General features: G+C 40.6%; 1 protein-coding gene across 1 annotated transcript in view; it reads left to right on the forward strand.

The window, feature by feature from the left end:
- hspbap1 (hspb associated protein 1) overlaps positions 1 to 18964 on the forward strand; it is a 110275-nt gene that overhangs the window by 8636 nt on the left and 82675 nt on the right. Inside the window, exons 2-3 of the mRNA XM_084309546.1 lie at positions 414 to 606; positions 18743 to 18933. Of these exons, the coding sequence (XP_084165672.1) occupies positions 417 to 606; positions 18743 to 18933 (381 nt within the window). The 5' untranslated portion in view covers positions 414 to 416. The remainder of the gene's footprint in view (positions 1 to 413; positions 607 to 18742; positions 18934 to 18964) is intronic.

Consider the following 18964-nt stretch of genomic DNA (forward strand, 5'->3'; position numbering starts at 1 on the left):
CGTATGTATATTTCTCTCCCACCCACCCCCTCCTAATGTACAGTCCCCTCCCCATCATATGTATATACTCTGTCAGGATCTATGGGTAATATATACTGTATATTTGCATATCGTATATGTCACAAATGTAACAGTACTAAATACCTGTATGTCATGTATGTCCCTATGTCATAAATGTTACTATGAATTGAAAATGGGGGACCCTGATGTAAAGAAGACAAACGTCTTTCTCTGGTCTGCATCCCCTTAACAATTGTGTGTATTGAGCCGTACTGTATTGTACCCATTCTGCAATCTGTTAAATAAAGTTTTCATTCATTCATTCACACCACCACCAGTACCATGTGTTGCTCATTAACTAATGTCTGTCCCAAACCTCTGTCAAGCCTCTTCCCACGCCTTGTCTTATTCAGGCCATGGCCACCTCCACTAAACCCTTCAGTCCAGAGGAGGTTCAGAGGATTCTGGGTAGTTTGCAGCAGCCTGCAGTCTTCCTCAACATGACCTGTGATTGGCCTGTTCTCCGCTGGACCGCAGACTACCTGTCAGGTTGCCTTGGTGACAAGACCATACGATTTAGGCTTGGGAGAAAAGACGAGACTAACAGTAAGATCAGAAACTAACTTAAAGGCCAACCTTCACGTTGTATTTTTGTTCAATAAACAATGTGGACTAGGCCAACGGTGTCTTTCATGAAGAAGGGAAAAAAAGTATTGAAATTGACCCAGTTTTAGCGTTTTTATCAAACATTTTGTCTGCCCAACACAATCACCACGCACGTGGATATTTTAATCAATGGTTCATAACGTGCGTGTGTAATCGAAATGATCGTCACAACAGGTGCAGGGCACCAGGGGGCTCACCAGGGGGCGCTGAGAGTCACACACAGCTAGTGGCAGGCACTGCAGGCAGAGAGCCTTGCTACCATAGATATATGCTTGCTACTACTAGCCGAATGAAAATGTATCTGTTTCACCTAACACTATTGCTCCGTGATTATAGCCATCCATCCATCTCTAAAGCTAACCACTATTTGTAAAAGCCACAACCACGTTACCATATTTGTAATAATGTAAATCATTGTGTCGTTGTACACATATTGTGTTTATAACGTTAGTAGCTAACATAGCTTAGCTTGGTAGCTATTGTGCTAACAACATATCCCGACATCCGGCTCGCTGGCCGGCATGAACGGCCGACCCAAAATGGTTCTCTCCTCTCTGTACACCCCGTCCCCACGGGTGCCCTGCCGGGGGGCCCATGGACGCGACGGCGGCGGCAGCCGTAGGGTGCTCGAGCCCGTAAAGGCTAGTGGTACACGATAGCTATGAGCTAACTAGCGCTGCGGGCTCGGGCACCCTGCGGCCGCCGCTGTTGTCGCGTCCACAAGCTCCTCCGCGGGACACCCGCGGGGACGGGGACACACAAAGAGGAGAGAACCACCCGCAGGGACGGCGGGCTATAGGCTAACGTCAGTGTAGTGGTCCCGACTGTAGCAGGGACGGCGGAGCTATACTGGCTAACTGTGATGCACCGAGTGGGCCACCATTGATCTAGTACTATGACCCGGACGGACATAAGGCATACGTTTCCTGAAGTGACGTCACGGCCGTGCTAGCGTCTGATAAGCTTTTAGATTCGGCTCATTAATATGCACCTGTTGTGACGTCGGCGTTTGATAAGCTTTTTTGATTTGCGCGTGCATGTTATTCGTGCGTGGACCTTTTTAACTCTTTCAGAGTGGCATTTCCGGTGTCAAATGGAAAAAAATGTATAATGAAATTATATACCAATGATGTAAACTACCCATAATTGATCAGTAGGGTTTAACCTGGAGGTTGGGCTTTAACTCAATTTGGGTCAAATAATTCCTTTTTGTAATTGTCATGATTTAACATACATTATGTTCAATACATACATTATTCACTTCGCTACCATATTGGGGCAACGTTGATGCAATGCGGGGTATAGATCTAGAATTAAAAGAAGATGGGTCACACGGCCCCAACGTTCTCACATACTGTAAGTTGTTCAGAACAATGCTACTTGTATAAGACGATTTGTCACGCAGTGAGACGGGAAGCCATTGTCAACATTTCTATGATCCTTCTTTTAATTCTAGGTACGGCTTTGTACAGTAAGTGCCCATTCACTTAAAACCTTGCTGTAAAAAAATGCCACTTTCAAGAGCCAAAATTGTCAGGGCGGCTAAGTGGCGCAGTGGGTAAGGGCCCCCCCACTAACGCAGGACATGCTGGGTTCGAGCCCAGCTCTCTGCGTTGCTTCCGGCTTGGCTGGTCATTCATACTAATACAATTTGGCAGTATTAGGGGGTGGGAAAGCCGGTGGGTGGGGATCGGACGTTGTGGACAGCGACTCCTACAGGTCGGTTGGTGCGCCTGTACAGCAGAATCAGGAAGCAACGGGGGCAGCGTGAGCCTCCCACGCGTTACTCCTCGCCGCTGAGAGATCGCGCTGTACAGGTGAAAAGATGCGACAGCTGCCTCCTCGTGTACCGGAGAGGACACATGATGCAAGGCTTGGTCCACATTGCAGCCAACCAGTGGGAGACATGGTCTAACAACGTTCGAGACAGGGGAGGGTAGAATTGGATAATACGAATTTGGGATGGGAGAAAAATAGAAAATTGGGAGAAAAAGTTGATAAAAAAAAGAGCCAAAATTGTCAAAACAAGAGGCAGAATACACTATCGGATTTACAATCTCTTGATTGCCTGACTCCGATTTATTTTCAAATGGACTGCATTTATATAGCTCTTTTATCCAAATCGCTTTACAACGTATGCCTCACATTCACACACAGACGGTGGAAGTGACCATGCAAGGTGCCAACTTTGGACCAACTGGACTTCAGTTGTGCTTCTTACACATTTACAGTTATCTGTGTGATATTATAAATATGTAATAATGAATTAAACTGCTTGGGCTAAAAGTGGTCTATATTTAGCCTGACATATTCTGGGCTATATGAGCTATATATAGCCTGCCCTCAATGTTGAAATGGGGTCTTATATACTGCACTGCTGCAGACGTGTACAGACAATGTACAAACAATAATACGACATATTCAATTAGGTACATACGATACCAGTGCAAGCTGAGCTTGTGCCGTACCCCTGGCCGTCTCCCATTGGCTGTCTTACTGGTGACTTTGCCGCCAATTTATCAGCCATGATTAAGGAGGAAACATGTGTGTCAACTCAATATAGACCACTGCACTTCCGTGTTACATTGAGCTCATGGGAGAGAGAGCGGGGGGAGAAAATGAATGAATATGGATGAGAGCCTTGACATTAAGTGGTGCTATGGTTGTGGGGGTGCTGGAGATATGATCCAATAGACTTTTATACGCCTGAGTCTCCTGAATACGGAGTGACCAGTCCCATGTCGATCGGCACTTTCTCGGCCGAGCTATATTCACTTCTCTGCACCTACTCCCGAACTCTGCATGGGCAGATTGCCCACGGAGTCTCTCTGGATTGTCCAGAGATCTCAAGTTTCAAGTTTCTTTAATAGTTGTCATACAGAAGTACAGAATACTTTTATACAAAATGCTTCTTACTGTTTCGCTCCAGAGACTGTGTTAGACAAGATAGTATGAAATAAAATAGTATAGCATGTAAAATAGAAGTAAAAATAGAGGTCACAGTGTTCAGTATAGACATATGTACAATGTTCGATGCAGAATAGAAGTAACTGATAGGGATGCCCCGATCACGTTTTTTGCCACCGATACCGATCACCGATCGTCGTGATCCATATCGGCCGATACCGATCCGATACCGATTGTTTTTGATTAAAAAGAAATTAAAAATTATTTTATATAAAAAGTTTTTTTTTTTTTTATATAAAATATATATATTATATAATTAGACTTGTACTTGTATTATCTGCGACTGCGAGACATCGCCACCACGCAACAAGTCAAAATGCTCACTATCTGCAAACAGCTCCACTGTCTGTGTGTACTCTAGTAGCCCAGCTCAAAAGGATTCTCCGGCGCTGCAGCGGGACCCCATTGGTAACGTTAAGTGCTTTGGTCGTTTCACATTCAGCAAGCCCTCAGCTCGAATACGCATTAAATCAATGTTATAAGACATTGATATCAAGAGCTATCTGTAGCTACTGCTAGCCGGCTAGATGACGTTAAGACAGAACTTTAGTTCAATGGGACATTTCGTTTTGAACAGTAAACGAACGTCAGCTAACGCAAGCTAACTGAGGTATGAACATGAACTACTAGACTTTCTGGATCATTTGTTGATATCAGGAGCTATCGGTAGCTAGCCGGCTAAATACCGTTAGACAATGCCTACTAAACGTGAATAGTTGACTGGGTAATTTTGTTTAAACAGTAACGATAGCTAGGTAGCTAACGTTAGCGCAGGTCGAATGCAGTGCACTACAGACTCGAGCAGAGGAGTCGCACCTCTTTGTTTACAAACTCTACACGGGGGCGGGCGGGGCTAGGGAGGAGGAGCAGCGGCAGTTTGCAGGTCGTGTGTGTCTGAGACAGACAGCGAGTGAGAGCTTCGCTTGATCGGTTTCCGCTATCGGCGAATATGATTAATTATCGGAATTCACAGATTGCATATTTATACTGAGTATCGGCCGATAACGATCGGTGGCCGATCGATCGGGGCATCCCTAGTAACTGAGTTACCATACAATATACAATATATACTATGCAATGTACTAATATACAATACTATATAGTGCAGAGCAGAAATGGGATTAGGTACAACTTAGGTACAATTTACAGTAAGGTGTGCGAGTTGTAGTGCAAATCCTTTACCAATAAATATAAAGTGTAAAGTGTGTTTAGGTGTTCTAAAGTGTGTAAAGTGGGTGCTGCAGTGAGTTGCCCGTTTAAAGTGAGTGTGTGCGTGTGGATGTGTGCTGTGTGCATTTGATGGTTGCTGCATAGTGTTTATTGTTCGTTGAGCAGCCTGATGGCCTGGGGATAGAAGCTCCTTCTGAGTCTTTCTGTGCTCGCCTTAAGACTCCGGTATCGCTTGCCTGACCGCAGCAGTTTAAAGAGGTCTAGGTTTATCAGTCTGCGCATGCGGAGTGAGTCATGTCCCCACAGCTGTAGCTACACTTAATGTCAAAGCTCTCATCCACATTCATTCATTTTCTACCCCCGCTCTCCCCCATGATTTCAGAATACGGGAGTGTTGCAGTGGTCTATGGTGAAAATCAGGAAAGGCGTTCATGAGTAACACATCACTTCCTGTTTATGATGCATTTTTGTTAAGTTTGAGTGGGTGTGGCAGTCATACGGTGTGGCCTTGCAACTTTCAGAATTAAACAATGAAAGACTTGGGTGCCTTGATGCCACTCAGCACAGTTTCGTGAGAATCAGGTGGACAACGTAGAAGTAGGCTAATAGGGGAAAATACTTTTTAAAAGAAAATATATAGTTATAAGACATGTATAAGGTATTTGTAGATAATGAACTAATCATGAACAAACCATTTATATACATTCGTAAATGTTTATTAAATCATTTATAACTATATTTGTATAACATTTACAATGATTTATAACTCATTATCAACATTGTTTGTACTTGATTCGTTCATCATTAAATAATGTTATTTAATGTGTAGTTTGTAGATGCTTTGAAAAATGGATATGAAAAAACTACTATACCTCCATTTATTTGTTCATGTTCAACAAATGATTTGTAAAACATTCTTAAAAGATCTATAAATCATTTGCAGATGTTATTGTGTGCCCTAATCTAAAGTGAAGACAATTGATCATTAACAAATGTCTAATAGTTTATTATTTGTGGACTTTTTACTCACCTGTTATGAACAATCTGGCTTTTATGAATAGACACGAAGCAATTACCAGACTTGTCTTTTCATGTTTAACAAATGATTTGTTAGACATTCATAAAACATCTATAAATCATTTGCAGATGCTATTGCGTGCCCTAATCTAAAGTGAAGACTATTCATCATTAACAAATGTCTAATACAGTTTGATAATTATTTGTTGACTTTTTCCATCACCTGTTACAAATGTTGTAGACAGCTTTCGGATCCACCCTTGTTTGTGACATCAAACGGTGACAGAATTAGGACTATAGATAAATACAATTTTATTAACACAAATCCGTTTCCGTTTTATAGCATTTCGAAAAGCTATCGTTTTCTCAAAAATTTCAGGAAAATAGAAAGATTCCGTCAAAAAACGACATTTACTGGAATATTCCCGAATACACTAGAAACGTTGTCATTTTTCGGCCTATTTATGAATCGTTTTCAAATAAACGCTAGATTATCGATAGTATATGTGTACTTATGCACGCTATAGAAGCGAGCTGAGAAATCGATTCTCTCATTTCCTGATCAACATGCACACTCCACACACACACACATGGGGCACGCTGTTATCTCAGTGAAAATAGCTCAGATTATCCTAAAACTGGTAACAGACTCCTTACCTTAGATCAGATGTTCTTCAAAAAGATTATTCCAATTCCTGATCGCCATTCCAAATATCGATCGCGTTTATTGATTGATTATTGGCTACTGTAAATATATATTCCAGGTTGTTTTCCATCTCGCGATCACTTCCCTGTTCATCAGATTCCTTGCCAGCATAGTGGAGCGAGGAGGCTCCCCCCCCACCCAACCCACAGTGTAATCGAATGGGGTGCAGTTACACAGGGATAGACGATAGGGGGCGGTATTTTCCCATTGGAGCTCAGAGAGAGGCTGCTGTACTAACGGGAGGCTCGGTTGATGAAATATGAATTCAGATCGCTAATAAAAAAAAACGACATTTAGCGTTGTCGGCTCTCAACTAACGATAAATCTCGTCGTCTGCATTGAAAGTGTTAAGGTATGAGCAGGCAAAACACCTTTTTTGTTGTTAAATCTATTCCATAATTTCCGACCTACAATCCTATATTTTGTGTAGACGTACTTGATGTGGTGGGTGCTAACGTTACATTTGAATGATGTGTTTGTTCCTAATGTGTGCTCAGTATATTACGGTATGTGATGATGACATGAGGGTAATAATTCTTTGTAATTTCAGGCTGTTTCTGCGCCTATACAGCCTGAAGATACAAATAATTATTACCCTCATGTAGCATACCCGTCGGCCCTCATACCACAATATACTGAACACACATTAGCCAGCCATGAGGAAAGGTCCAACCACATCAAGTACGTCTACACAAAATATTATAGGACTATAAATTGTAGGTCGGAAAATTATGGAATAGATTTACCAACGAAAAAGGTGTTTAGCCTGCTCATACCTTAAGCATGGGGCAGCACGAATTCCTTGGCTCTGCTAATGTATAATTTTTTTTTTATCCACTTTTTCTCCCATTTTCTATATTTTCTCCCATCCCAATTTCGTATCATCCAATTCAACCCTCCCCTGTCACGAACGCTGTTTCTTGCCTCCCACAAGCCGGCTGCAATGTGGACTAAGTCATACATAGCACAAGTCCCCTCCGGTACTTGAGGTAACAGCAGTCGCATCTTTTCACCTGCGCAGCTCGATCTCTCAGTGGCGAGGAGTAATGCGTGGGAGGCTCACGCTGCCCCCGACACTTCCTGATTCTACTGCGCAGGCGCACCAACCGACCTGTAGGAGTCGCTGTCCACAACGCCCGATCCCCACCCATCAGTTTCCCACCCCCTAATAAGGCCAATGTGTATTAGTATGAACGACCAGCTAAACTGAAAGCAATGTGGAGCGCTGGGCTCGAACAGGCGAGCCCAGCGTCTCCGCATTTGTGGTGAGCGCCTTGCCCACTACGCCACGTAGCCGCCCTGCTAATGTATAATGTTATAAACAATGTTTATTGGTTGTTGCTTTGTTTGTGTTAATAAAATTGCATTTATCTATAGTCCTAATTCTGTCACTGTTTGATGTCACAAAGAAGGGTGGATCCGAAAGCTGTCTACAATATTTGTAACAGGTGATGGAAAAAGTCAACAAATAATTATCAAACTGTATTAGACATTTGTTAATGATATAGTCTTAACTTTAGATTAGGGCATGCAATAGCATCTGCAAATGATTTATAGATGTTTTATGAATGTCTAACAAATCATTTGTTAAACATGAAAAGACAAGTCTGGTAATTGCTTCATGTCTATTCATAGAAGCTGCAGATCGTTCATAACAGGTGAGTAAAAAGTCCACAAATAATAAACTATTAGACATTTGTTAATGATGAATAGTCTTCACTTTAGATTAGGGCACACAATAACATCTGCAAATGATTTATAGATTTTTTTTTTTTTTTTATTATTATTATTGCAAAACAAAATTGTTAAAAGTCAGTACTCAACACACAATGCATAATGAAACTAACAATTAAGGTGGCTAAAATGACATGCAAGTACAGTAACAGAAAACAAAAAAAAGTATATAATAATATTTTACCGTATACAGTGTATATCCAACGAAATTACCAATTGTACCAATGTCTTATACAGGATATACTCCTAATACCTATTATCTAAAACCCTACACACATATGCTCCAGCTCGAACCCCCCCCCTCCCGGACCCCTCCTTGGATAGTACCTCCATTATCCCTCACTCCTAACCAGACACCAGCGTGATGCGATCAGTTTTTTAGCTACTGTGATACCCGATAGAACCAATCTCTTTAGCTGTGGATTTACTGTAAACTCAAAAACATCATTCAATAGTAATACAGAGGGGTGTACTGGTATATTCCAAGATACGAGTTTTGATAATTGATGGGTCACATCTTTCCAGAATGCCTTAACTGGTGGACAGTCCCAATACATGTGCATAAATGTTCCTTCGTCCCCATTTGTACATTGGGAGCATTTTGAGTCTTGTTTGAGACCCATTCTGTTTAGTCTTATAGGAGTCAAGTATGTCCTGTGAATATAGTTAAGATTGATTTGTTGATGGTCCGGGTTCCTTGATGTAAGACGGACATTTGCCCATGCTCCTTGCCAATCAAAGTCACTTTCCAGGTCTGGTATATCCCTCCTCCAGACAGAGTCTAGTTGGAGGGTTTCATACGAGGACGTTAGTAATTGATAATAAAAACCTGATACAAAACCTCTCGATGTCTCTCTTTCATAGAAGAATTTGTGGTATCTGTGGTGTTCAACTGGTATGTCTAATGGAACACCGTGAGACTTCAAACATAGCTGTAACTGTATGTAAAAAAAGCCATGTGGACTCGGTGAGATTAAATTTTGTGCATATTTCTCCATAACTACAAAAACCCTGGTTGTTAAAAACATCCCCTAATGAGTGTATGCCTTGCTCTTCCCATATAGGGAATCTTATAGGACGTTTTTCAATTAAGAGTGCATTGTTATTGAATAAGGGAGTGTGATTGTGCCATTTTTCGGGTTAGGATATTTTTTTTGTGTTTCACGCCATATCCGGATCGCATGGGTAATTATGGGGCCAAATTTCCGCTCACAGTGCTTGATTGGTAGTTTAGTGTGTGCTATGTCCTTCAGTCTATGTGGGGCTACTATGTTTTCTTCCAATTTTCTCCAGGATACTAATGCTTGGGGATCAAACCATATTGTCAATGGTCTTAATGTGTACGCCTTAAAATATTGGAAAAAATCTGGAACTGCCATGCCACCGTCTGCTTTATTTCTCTGTGCGGTGGATCTTTTTATACGTGGTGGTTTGTTATTCCAAATAAATTTGTATGTGGAGGAGTGTAATCTTTTCCAGTAACCCTCTGGAGGGGGTAACGGTAGCATTGAACTGATGAAGTTGATTCTAGGTAGTACATCCATCTTAACTATTGATACCCTTGCCTGTACTGAGTTTTTAAGTTTTGCCCACCTGTCCAGGTCGTCTTTGATTTTGTTCTGTATTTTTGTGTAATTGTGCTTCACCGTTTGTCTTATGGTGGGAAATATTTCCACACCCAAGCATCTAAAATGTTTTACCATAGGTATCTCACCTGGGAGGGTTGTATCTTTTTTTGCATGGGTGTTAAGTGGAAGGAAAGCCGACTTCGGCCAATTTATTTTAAATCCCGATAGATCACCAAAGTTCTCAATCAACTTGAGTAGATGAGGCAATGTGGTGTTGGGGCTTTGCATGAACAATATTACGTCATCCGCATATAAACTAATTTTATGTTGTGTGCCCTTGATTACGATTGGTTCTATGGATTGGGATTGTCTTATATATTGTGCTAAAGGCTCTAATGATAGATCGAATAGTCCGGGACTAAGAGGGCAACCCTGTCTGGCTGAGCGTGATACCGGAAAGATTTCGGAGATGAATGTACCTGTTGTAATCATGGCCGATGGGTCTTTGTATAATACTTTAATCATATCAATGAATCCTTTTCCTAACCCCATCCTTTCTAATACTGCCCATAGATACGACCAGCCTGTCAAAGGCTTTCATAGCATCCAGGGACAGCATCGCCTTAGGTATGGTGTCGTCCTTGTCTGCATCTAGTACGTGCAGTATTCGTCTTATGTTATCAGTGATCAGGCGACCTCTTATGAAGCCAGTTTGGTCCGGATGAACTAAAGACGTCATATGCTTTTGTAATCTGATGGCTAATACCTTAGAGTACAGTTTGACATCGGTTCCGAGGAGGCTTAAGGGTCTGTAACTACCGCACTCGGTGGGGTCTTTGTCTTTTTTGAGAAGGACTGAAATGATTTATAGATCTTTTAAGAATGTTTTACAAATCATTTGTTGAAATTGAACAAAAAACTGAGGTATAGTCGTTTTTTCATATCCATTTTTCAAAGCATCTACAAATGTGTTACTTACTACACATTAAATAACATTATTTAATGATGAACAAATCAAGTACAAACAATGTTGATAATGAGTTATAAATCATTTGTAAATGTTATACAAATATAGTTATAAATGATTTAATAATAATTTACGAATGTATATAAATGGTTTGTTCATGACTAGTTAATTATCTACAAATACCTTATAAATGTCTTATAACTGAGTGTTATTATAAAGTGTTACCAGAAAATCAAAATGGCGTAAGGTCCAATGTGGCAAAGTTGTAGAACAAGGATAGCTGTATATGTGTATAACGGGTAGGTATGGATATTGGATGTATACTATGGATGGATGGATAGGTATACTAGTCCAGGATGCGTGTATGCCTTCTACGACGGAACTGCCTTTCCGCGTTCGAGTTTTGCACTCTGATTGGCCAGGTCATGTGACATGTGCGCCAATCGTGGGACAGCAAGTTCTGCGCCTATTTCCGGGTCTAACAGCCTGCAAACTACCTGGCGTTCTATCGCCATGCTCTAAGACAAACTCTAACCTTAACCAACTTCGAAAGAGTGCCTAAGCTTAACCGTCGGAATCAGGGCAGGCGTTCTATCGCCATGCTCGAGTCTAAGACAAACTCTAACCTTAACCAACTTCGAACGAGCGCCTAAGCTTAACCAGTGTAGAAACTTGCGGTCCCGCGATTGGGCGTACATGTCACATGACCAGAAATGACCTGGCCAATCAGAGACGCGGAAACGCAGTTCTGTTGTAGGCGGCATTCAGGCGTCCAGGATCAGTAACATCTATACTGGTACTCACTCTTTTGTTTATGTATGCACTTGTGTTTTTGTTTTTGTATGGGTGATGGGTTAAAAAAAAGAAAATGTCAAGATTTTAAATATACGTATGTATATGTACATTTGTATGTGTGTAACCAGGCCTGGACTGGCCATCGGGAGCACCGGGAGTTTTCCCGGTGGCCTGGCCTGCACAGATAAAAAAAATATATATATATATATATAAAAAAAAAAATTATATATTTTTTTTATTATAATTTTTATTTTTTTTTTTGCCAGGCCATTGTTTCTAGTTGTGGCGGCGGCGCGGCGCGATAGTTAGATAACCTAGGTGAGTGGGGAACAACCAGGATTTCACTGTCTGCAACAGAGTTGGAGAAGTATCTCTCTCTCTCCCTCACTTCGAGATAAAGCTGGGAACGAGGTTACTCCCTCACGCGGATCACACACAGAAATGGAGCGGTGCTGCCGCTTGTGATTGGTGGAGGCGGGACCAGGCGATACAACTGATTGACAGCGGAGGCGGCGAATGGAATGGCAGAGAAAGAGAAAGTCAAAATAATTCAAAGATAATTCAAAGATTACACACCTTTGCCACATAATTGGCTACAAACATAATCACTGTAAGTTATCAAAAAAATAAGAATCTGATCAGACACAAGGGTTAAGTTGTTGTTCCCTTTCTAATTTCCTCAAAAACATCTAGTCTAGTTAATGTGATCAATATTATTTGACAATTGATGCTTTTTGTTGTAAATTTCAGTCAGTGAGCTCATACTTTGAGCTCATTTTATAGTTAAAATGATTGAGACAACGCAATCTTCTGTCTTCGTTGTGCATGCATGCGTGTGCTCACCACACGCGATACATGTGTCACTATTCTGGTAGTGGCTACTGTTATTATAGTATTGTAATGAAAGGTCTGTTATTTAATGTTTGTGTAAAGGGATATTTTAACTGTTGATGGGTAGTGCATCAGTAAAGTGAATATGGTATTGTGCTCTTGCTCTGTTTGAATAGGTGGAGAGAGTGGTTAACTGTATTATAATAGTAAATAGAAAAATATGTTGTGCGCTTGCTTTTTTCTTTTTGAAGGTGGAGAGAGTAGCATTGCTAGGGCCACAACAGTTTTATTTGAGGTTCATAAGAGTACATTGTACTAAGCAATTGTTGGCTCATTAGTTTGTGATTCACATGCACTAAAATTCACCAGAATGCTGTCTTTGTAACAAAAATGTTCCGGGTGGGGGACCCCCAGACCCCCCGCTTAAAAAGTGGCCTGATTGGGGCTATATTTCGCGCTATATCTCCCGGTATGAATTATTTCCCCAGTCCGGCCCTGTGTGTAACTGTATGTATGCATACATGTATGGATATGTGTGTGTATGTATCTATGTGTGTACATAATATACTACACCTAAATGTAGAGTGACTTCATTGACACATTAAAGTATAAAATAAAATAAAAAGTTGTGATCTCTTTCCACCTGAACATGGGGGGAAAGAAACCCCACCCTAAGTATGACATACGAGCAAAATGGCCGCCATGTGAATATGGTCAATTTCAGCTAGTGAATTGCACTGAATTGTGCAATGCAGCTAATGCAGTTCTTATCCAGAGCAGGTACAAAACGGTGAGCACACTCACACCTACGATATCGCCCTGACAACAAATTAAGACACAATTTTGGTGTTGCAATTGTCACGCTCAACCAACTGAGCCAACATCACTAATGTCCACAGACCATAATATTACTCCACCTGCACTTAATAGAAGTGCAGTATTGAAATTCTTTATTGGGAAAACCACATTGAGATACAGTATCTCGTTTTCGAGAGGGTCCCACATTTTGTGCAATGTAATACAGAATCAGAACACATAACACACAACAAAATTTTGTATAAAGGACACATACAAAAACACAACAGAACAAGTACACATTATAAGAGGATTATGTCTCTCATTATAAGAGGATATGTCTCTCAATCTCCATCATAATAGGTCTACTCCACGGCAGCCACCTGACGATGCCACCGCAGGGCAAACAAATATGCTTACCCCGCGATGACACCGTCAGGCAGCCGCCGTGAGAAAGGCCCAACAAAACATTCAAAGGGTGAGTAGAATACAGGATGTAATAGATATTGAGCTCCAGGACTGGCAGTCAGCCACACTTCACCCCAATTCACTTCAGTACAGCGTTATCGTTCATCAGAACTCTAATGAAGAATCACTGTAGCTGCAAATGCATTTAGCTTTGCTCTCAAGTTCCAGACAACACACAGTAATTGCTTGCTAATTATTCTCATGGACATGCTGTAGGCTAATTATTCTCATGGACATGCTGTAGGCTAATTATTCTCATGGACATGTTGTAGGCTAATTATTCTCATGGACATGTTGTAGGCTAATTATTCTCATGGACATGGTATAGGCTAATTATTCTCATGGACATGCTGTGTAGGCTAATTATTCTCATGGACATGCTGTGTAGGCTAATTATTCTCATGGACATGCTGTGTAGGCTAATTATTCTCATGGACATGCTATAGGCTAATTATTCTCATGGACATGCTATAGGCTAATTATTCTCATGGACATGCTATAGGCTAATTATTCTCATGGACATGCTATAGGCTAATTATTCTCATGGACATGATGTAGGCTAATCATTCTCATGGACATGCTATAGGCGAATTATCCTCATGGACATGTTGTAGGCTAATTATTCTCATGGACATGTAGGCTAATTATTCTCATGGACATGTACAGTAGGCTAATCATTCTCATGGACATGCTATAGGCGAATTATTCTCATGGACATGTAGGCTAATTATTCTCATGGGCATGCTGTAGGCTAATTATTCTCATGGACATGTTATTCTCATGGACATGTAGGCTAATTATTCTCATGGACATGCTATAGGCTAATTATTCTCATGGACATGCTATAGGCTAATTATTCTCATGGACATGCTATAGGCTAATTATTCTCATGGACATGTTATTCTCATGGACATGTAGGCTAATTATTCTCATGGACATGTACAGTAGGCTAATCATTCTCATGGACATGCTATAGGCGAATTATCCTCATGGACATGTAGGCTAATTATTCTCATGGACATGTACAGTAGGCTAATCATTCTCATGGACATGCTATAGGCGAATTATTCTCATGGACATGTAGGCTAATTATTCTCATGGGCATGCTGTAGGCTAATTATTCTCATGGACATGTACAGTAGGCTAATCATTCTCATGGACATGCTATAGGCGAATTATTCTCATGGACATGTAGGCTAATTATTCTCATGGGCATGCTGTAGGCTAATTATTCTCATGGACATGTAGGCTAATTATTCTCATGGACATGCTGTAGGCTAATTATTCTCATGGACATGCTATAGGCTAATTATTCTCATGGACATGATGTAGGCTAATCATTCTCATGGACATGCTATAGGCGAATTATCCTCATGGACATGTTGTAGGCTAATTATTCTCATGGACATGTAGGCTAATTATTCTCATGGACATGTACAGTAGGCTAATCATTCTCATGGACATGCTATAGGCGAATTATTCTCATGGACATGTAGGCTAATTATTCTCATGGGCATGCTGTAGGCTAATTATTCTCATGGACATGTTATTCTCATGGACATGTAGGCTAATTATTCTCATGGACATGCTATAGGCTAATTATTCTCATGGACATGCTATAGGCTAATTATTCTCATGGACATGCTATAGGCTAATTATTCTCATGGACATGCTGTAGGCTAATTATTCTCATGGACATGTAGGCTAATTATTCTCATGGACATGCTGTAGGCTAATTATTCTCATGGACATGCTATAGGCTAATTATTCTCATGGACATGATGTAGGCTAATCATTCTCATGGACATGCTATAGGCGAATTATCCTCATGGACATGTTGTAGGCTAATTATTCTCATGGACATGTAGGCTAATTATTCTCATGGACATGTACAGTAGGCTAATCATTCTCATGGACATGCTATAGGCGAATTATTCTCATGGACATGTAGGCTAATTATTCTCATGGGCATGCTGTAGGCTAATTATTCTCATGGACATGTTATTCTCATGGACATGTAGGCTAATTATTCTCATGGACATGCTATAGGCAAATTATTCTCATGGACATGCTATAGGCTAATTATTCTCATGGACATGATGTAGGCTAATCATTCTCATGGACATGTTATTCTCATGGACATGTAGGCTAATTATTCTCATGGACATGCTATAGGCTAATTATTCTCATGGACATGTACAGTAGGCTAATCATTCTCATGGACATGCTATAGGCGAATTATTCTCATGGACATGTAGGCTAATTATTCTCATGGGCATGCTGTAGGCTAATTATTCTCATGGACATGTAGGCTAATTATTCTCATGGACATGTACAGTAGGCTAATCATTCTCATGGACATGCTGTAGGCTAATTATTCTCATGGACATGTAGACTAATTATTCTCATGGGCATGCTGTAGGCTAATTATTCTCATGGACATGTAGGCTAATTATTCTCATGGACATGCTGTAGGCTAATTATTCTCATGGACATGTTGTAGGCTAATTATTCTCATGGACATGTAGGCTAATTATTCTCATGGACATGTAGGCTAATCATTCTCATGGACATGCTATAGGCGAATTATTCTCATGGACATGTAGGCTAATTATTCTCATGGGCATGCTGTAGGCTAATTATTCTCATGGACATGTTATTCTCATGGACATGTAGGCTAATTATTCTCATGGACATGCTATAGGCTAATTATTCTCATGGACATGCTATAGGCTAATTATTCTCATGGACATGCTATAGGCTAATTATTCTCATGGACATGCTGTAGGCTAATTATTCTCATGGACATGTAGGCTAATTATTCTCATGGACATGCTGTAGGCTAATTATTCTCATGGACATGCTATAGGCTAATTATTCTCATGGACATGATGTAGGCTAATCATTCTCATGGACATGCTATAGGCGAATTATCCTCATGGACATGTTGTAGGCTAATTATTCTCATGGACATGTAGGCTAATTATTCTCATGGACATGTACAGTAGGCTAATCATTCTCATGGACATGCTATAGGCGAATTATTCTCATGGACATGTAGGCTAATTATTCTCATGGGCATGCTGTAGGCTAATTATTCTCATGGACATGTTATTCTCATGGACATGTAGGCTAATTATTCTCATGGACATGCTATAGGCAAATTATTCTCATGGACATGCTATAGGCTAATTATTCTCATGGACATGATGTAGGCTAATCATTCTCATGGACATGTTATTCTCATGGACATGTAGGCTAATTATTCTCATGGACATGCTATAGGCTAATTATTCTCATGGACATGTACAGTAGGCTAATCATTCTCATGGACATGCTATAGGCGAATTATTCTCATGGACATGTAGGCTAATTATTCTCATGGGCATGCTGTAGGCTAATTATTCTCATGGACATGTAGGCTAATTATTCTCATGGACATGTACAGTAGGCTAATCATTCTCATGGACATGCTGTAGGCTAATTATTCTCATGGACATGTAGACTAATTATTCTCATGGGCATGCTGTAGGCTAATTATTCTCATGGACATGTAGGCTAATTATTCTCATGGACATGCTGTAGGCTAATTATTCTCATGGACATGTTGTAGGCTAATTATTCTCATGGACATGTAGGCTAATTATTCTCATGGACATGTAGGCTAATCATTCTCATGGACATGCTATAGGCGAATTATTCTCATGGACATGTAGGCTAATTATTCTCATGGGCATGCTGTAGGCTAATTATTCTCATGGACATGTAGGCTAATTATTCTCATGGACATGCTGTAGGCTAATTATTCTCATGGACATGTTGTAGGCTAATTACTAGCATGGACATGCTGGATAATTATTCTCATGGACATGTAGGCTAATTATAGACATGCTGTAAGCTAATCATTCTCATGGACATGCTGTAGGCTAATTATCATGGACATGCTGTAGTTTAATCATTCTCATGGACATGCTGTAAGCTAATCATTCTCATGGACATGCTGTAGGCTAATCATTATCATGGACATGCTGTAGTTTAATCATTCTCATGGACATGCTGTAGGAGGCTAATCATAAATTGGACTGCAGTTACCAAAAACCAAGATTGCATTTCAGATAGGGATGCACCGATATGAGCATTTTGGCCTACCGATAGCCGCTATAAACATTTCTGTTATGGCCTACTACAACCAATATTACTGATTTCGATGTGATCTGTATAAATAAAACACGTTTCTATGATAATCACAGTATGTACATACTGAAACAATGTTCGCCCACAATCCTGTCATATTGTCACATACAAGTAACGTTACCCAAACAAACTCTGCGTAGACAAAAAAAGAAACACAGACAAACACACCCACACAACGGCTGCTAGACGGAGACATAATCATCAGTCATTCATATCAGCCCAGTTTTTCTCATCAGACCGATGCAATCAATAAAATAAATCACTATTACCAGCCGATATATGTTTGCCGATATATCTCTCCAGTATATGTCCGATATATGAAATAATCACTATCATCGGCCGATACAGATATGGTCACTGATATATTGTGCATCCCACATTTTGGAGTTTGTCAGTGATTTCTGTTAAAATGGCAGCCAACAATAACTTTTTGTGTCTGTGTCTAGTGTGTACTCCTCCGACTGCCTCCGTAATTCTCACAGTAATGACTCATTCCATGTTAAGTAACACTATCCACCAGTAAACGGCAGTTAATTAGACTACTAAATCATTTTTCCATTGCCGCGGCAGCCGACGGAAAGTTATTTAATTTGACAAGCTTCATTATAAACCTCATCACTGAAGCGGTGACTCAACAAATTGTTCAACAAAACAAAAGAGCAAGTAAATCTCTGGCGTCTCTGCATCACACATGGATCGTAAAATCTCATCACGGTGTCAAATAAAATGTTGTGCCTTTTTGATGAAGCACCATTACGTGCTTTATTACTCTCTTTGGCTCACTTTGTCTATCTTTCTAATTCTCTCTCTAATCTCTCTCTGTCTCTTTCTCTCTCTTCACCATCCCCTGCCTCTCTCTCCCAGCTCCTCTGTTTGAGACACGGTGCTCCTATGTGGAGGCCAGACTGGGACAGTTTCTCAGCTGGACCCGTGGCCAGTCTGGAGCAGAGGCGACGACGGGGTCTTTTTCTGACTATCCCCACTCGGAGTACTGGGCCTACGCCGACTACAAGTACATCGCTAAACTGTTCCAAGATCAGCCCTCCTTGTTTGAGGTAACTTGCTTCCTGTTCACTTATTTTATTC

The sequence above is a fragment of the Notolepis coatsorum genome (assembly GCF_963971535.1).
Source record: "Notolepis coatsorum genome assembly, chromosome: 3".
Classification (NCBI taxonomy): domain Eukaryota; kingdom Metazoa; phylum Chordata; class Actinopteri; order Aulopiformes; family Paralepididae; genus Notolepis; species Notolepis coatsorum.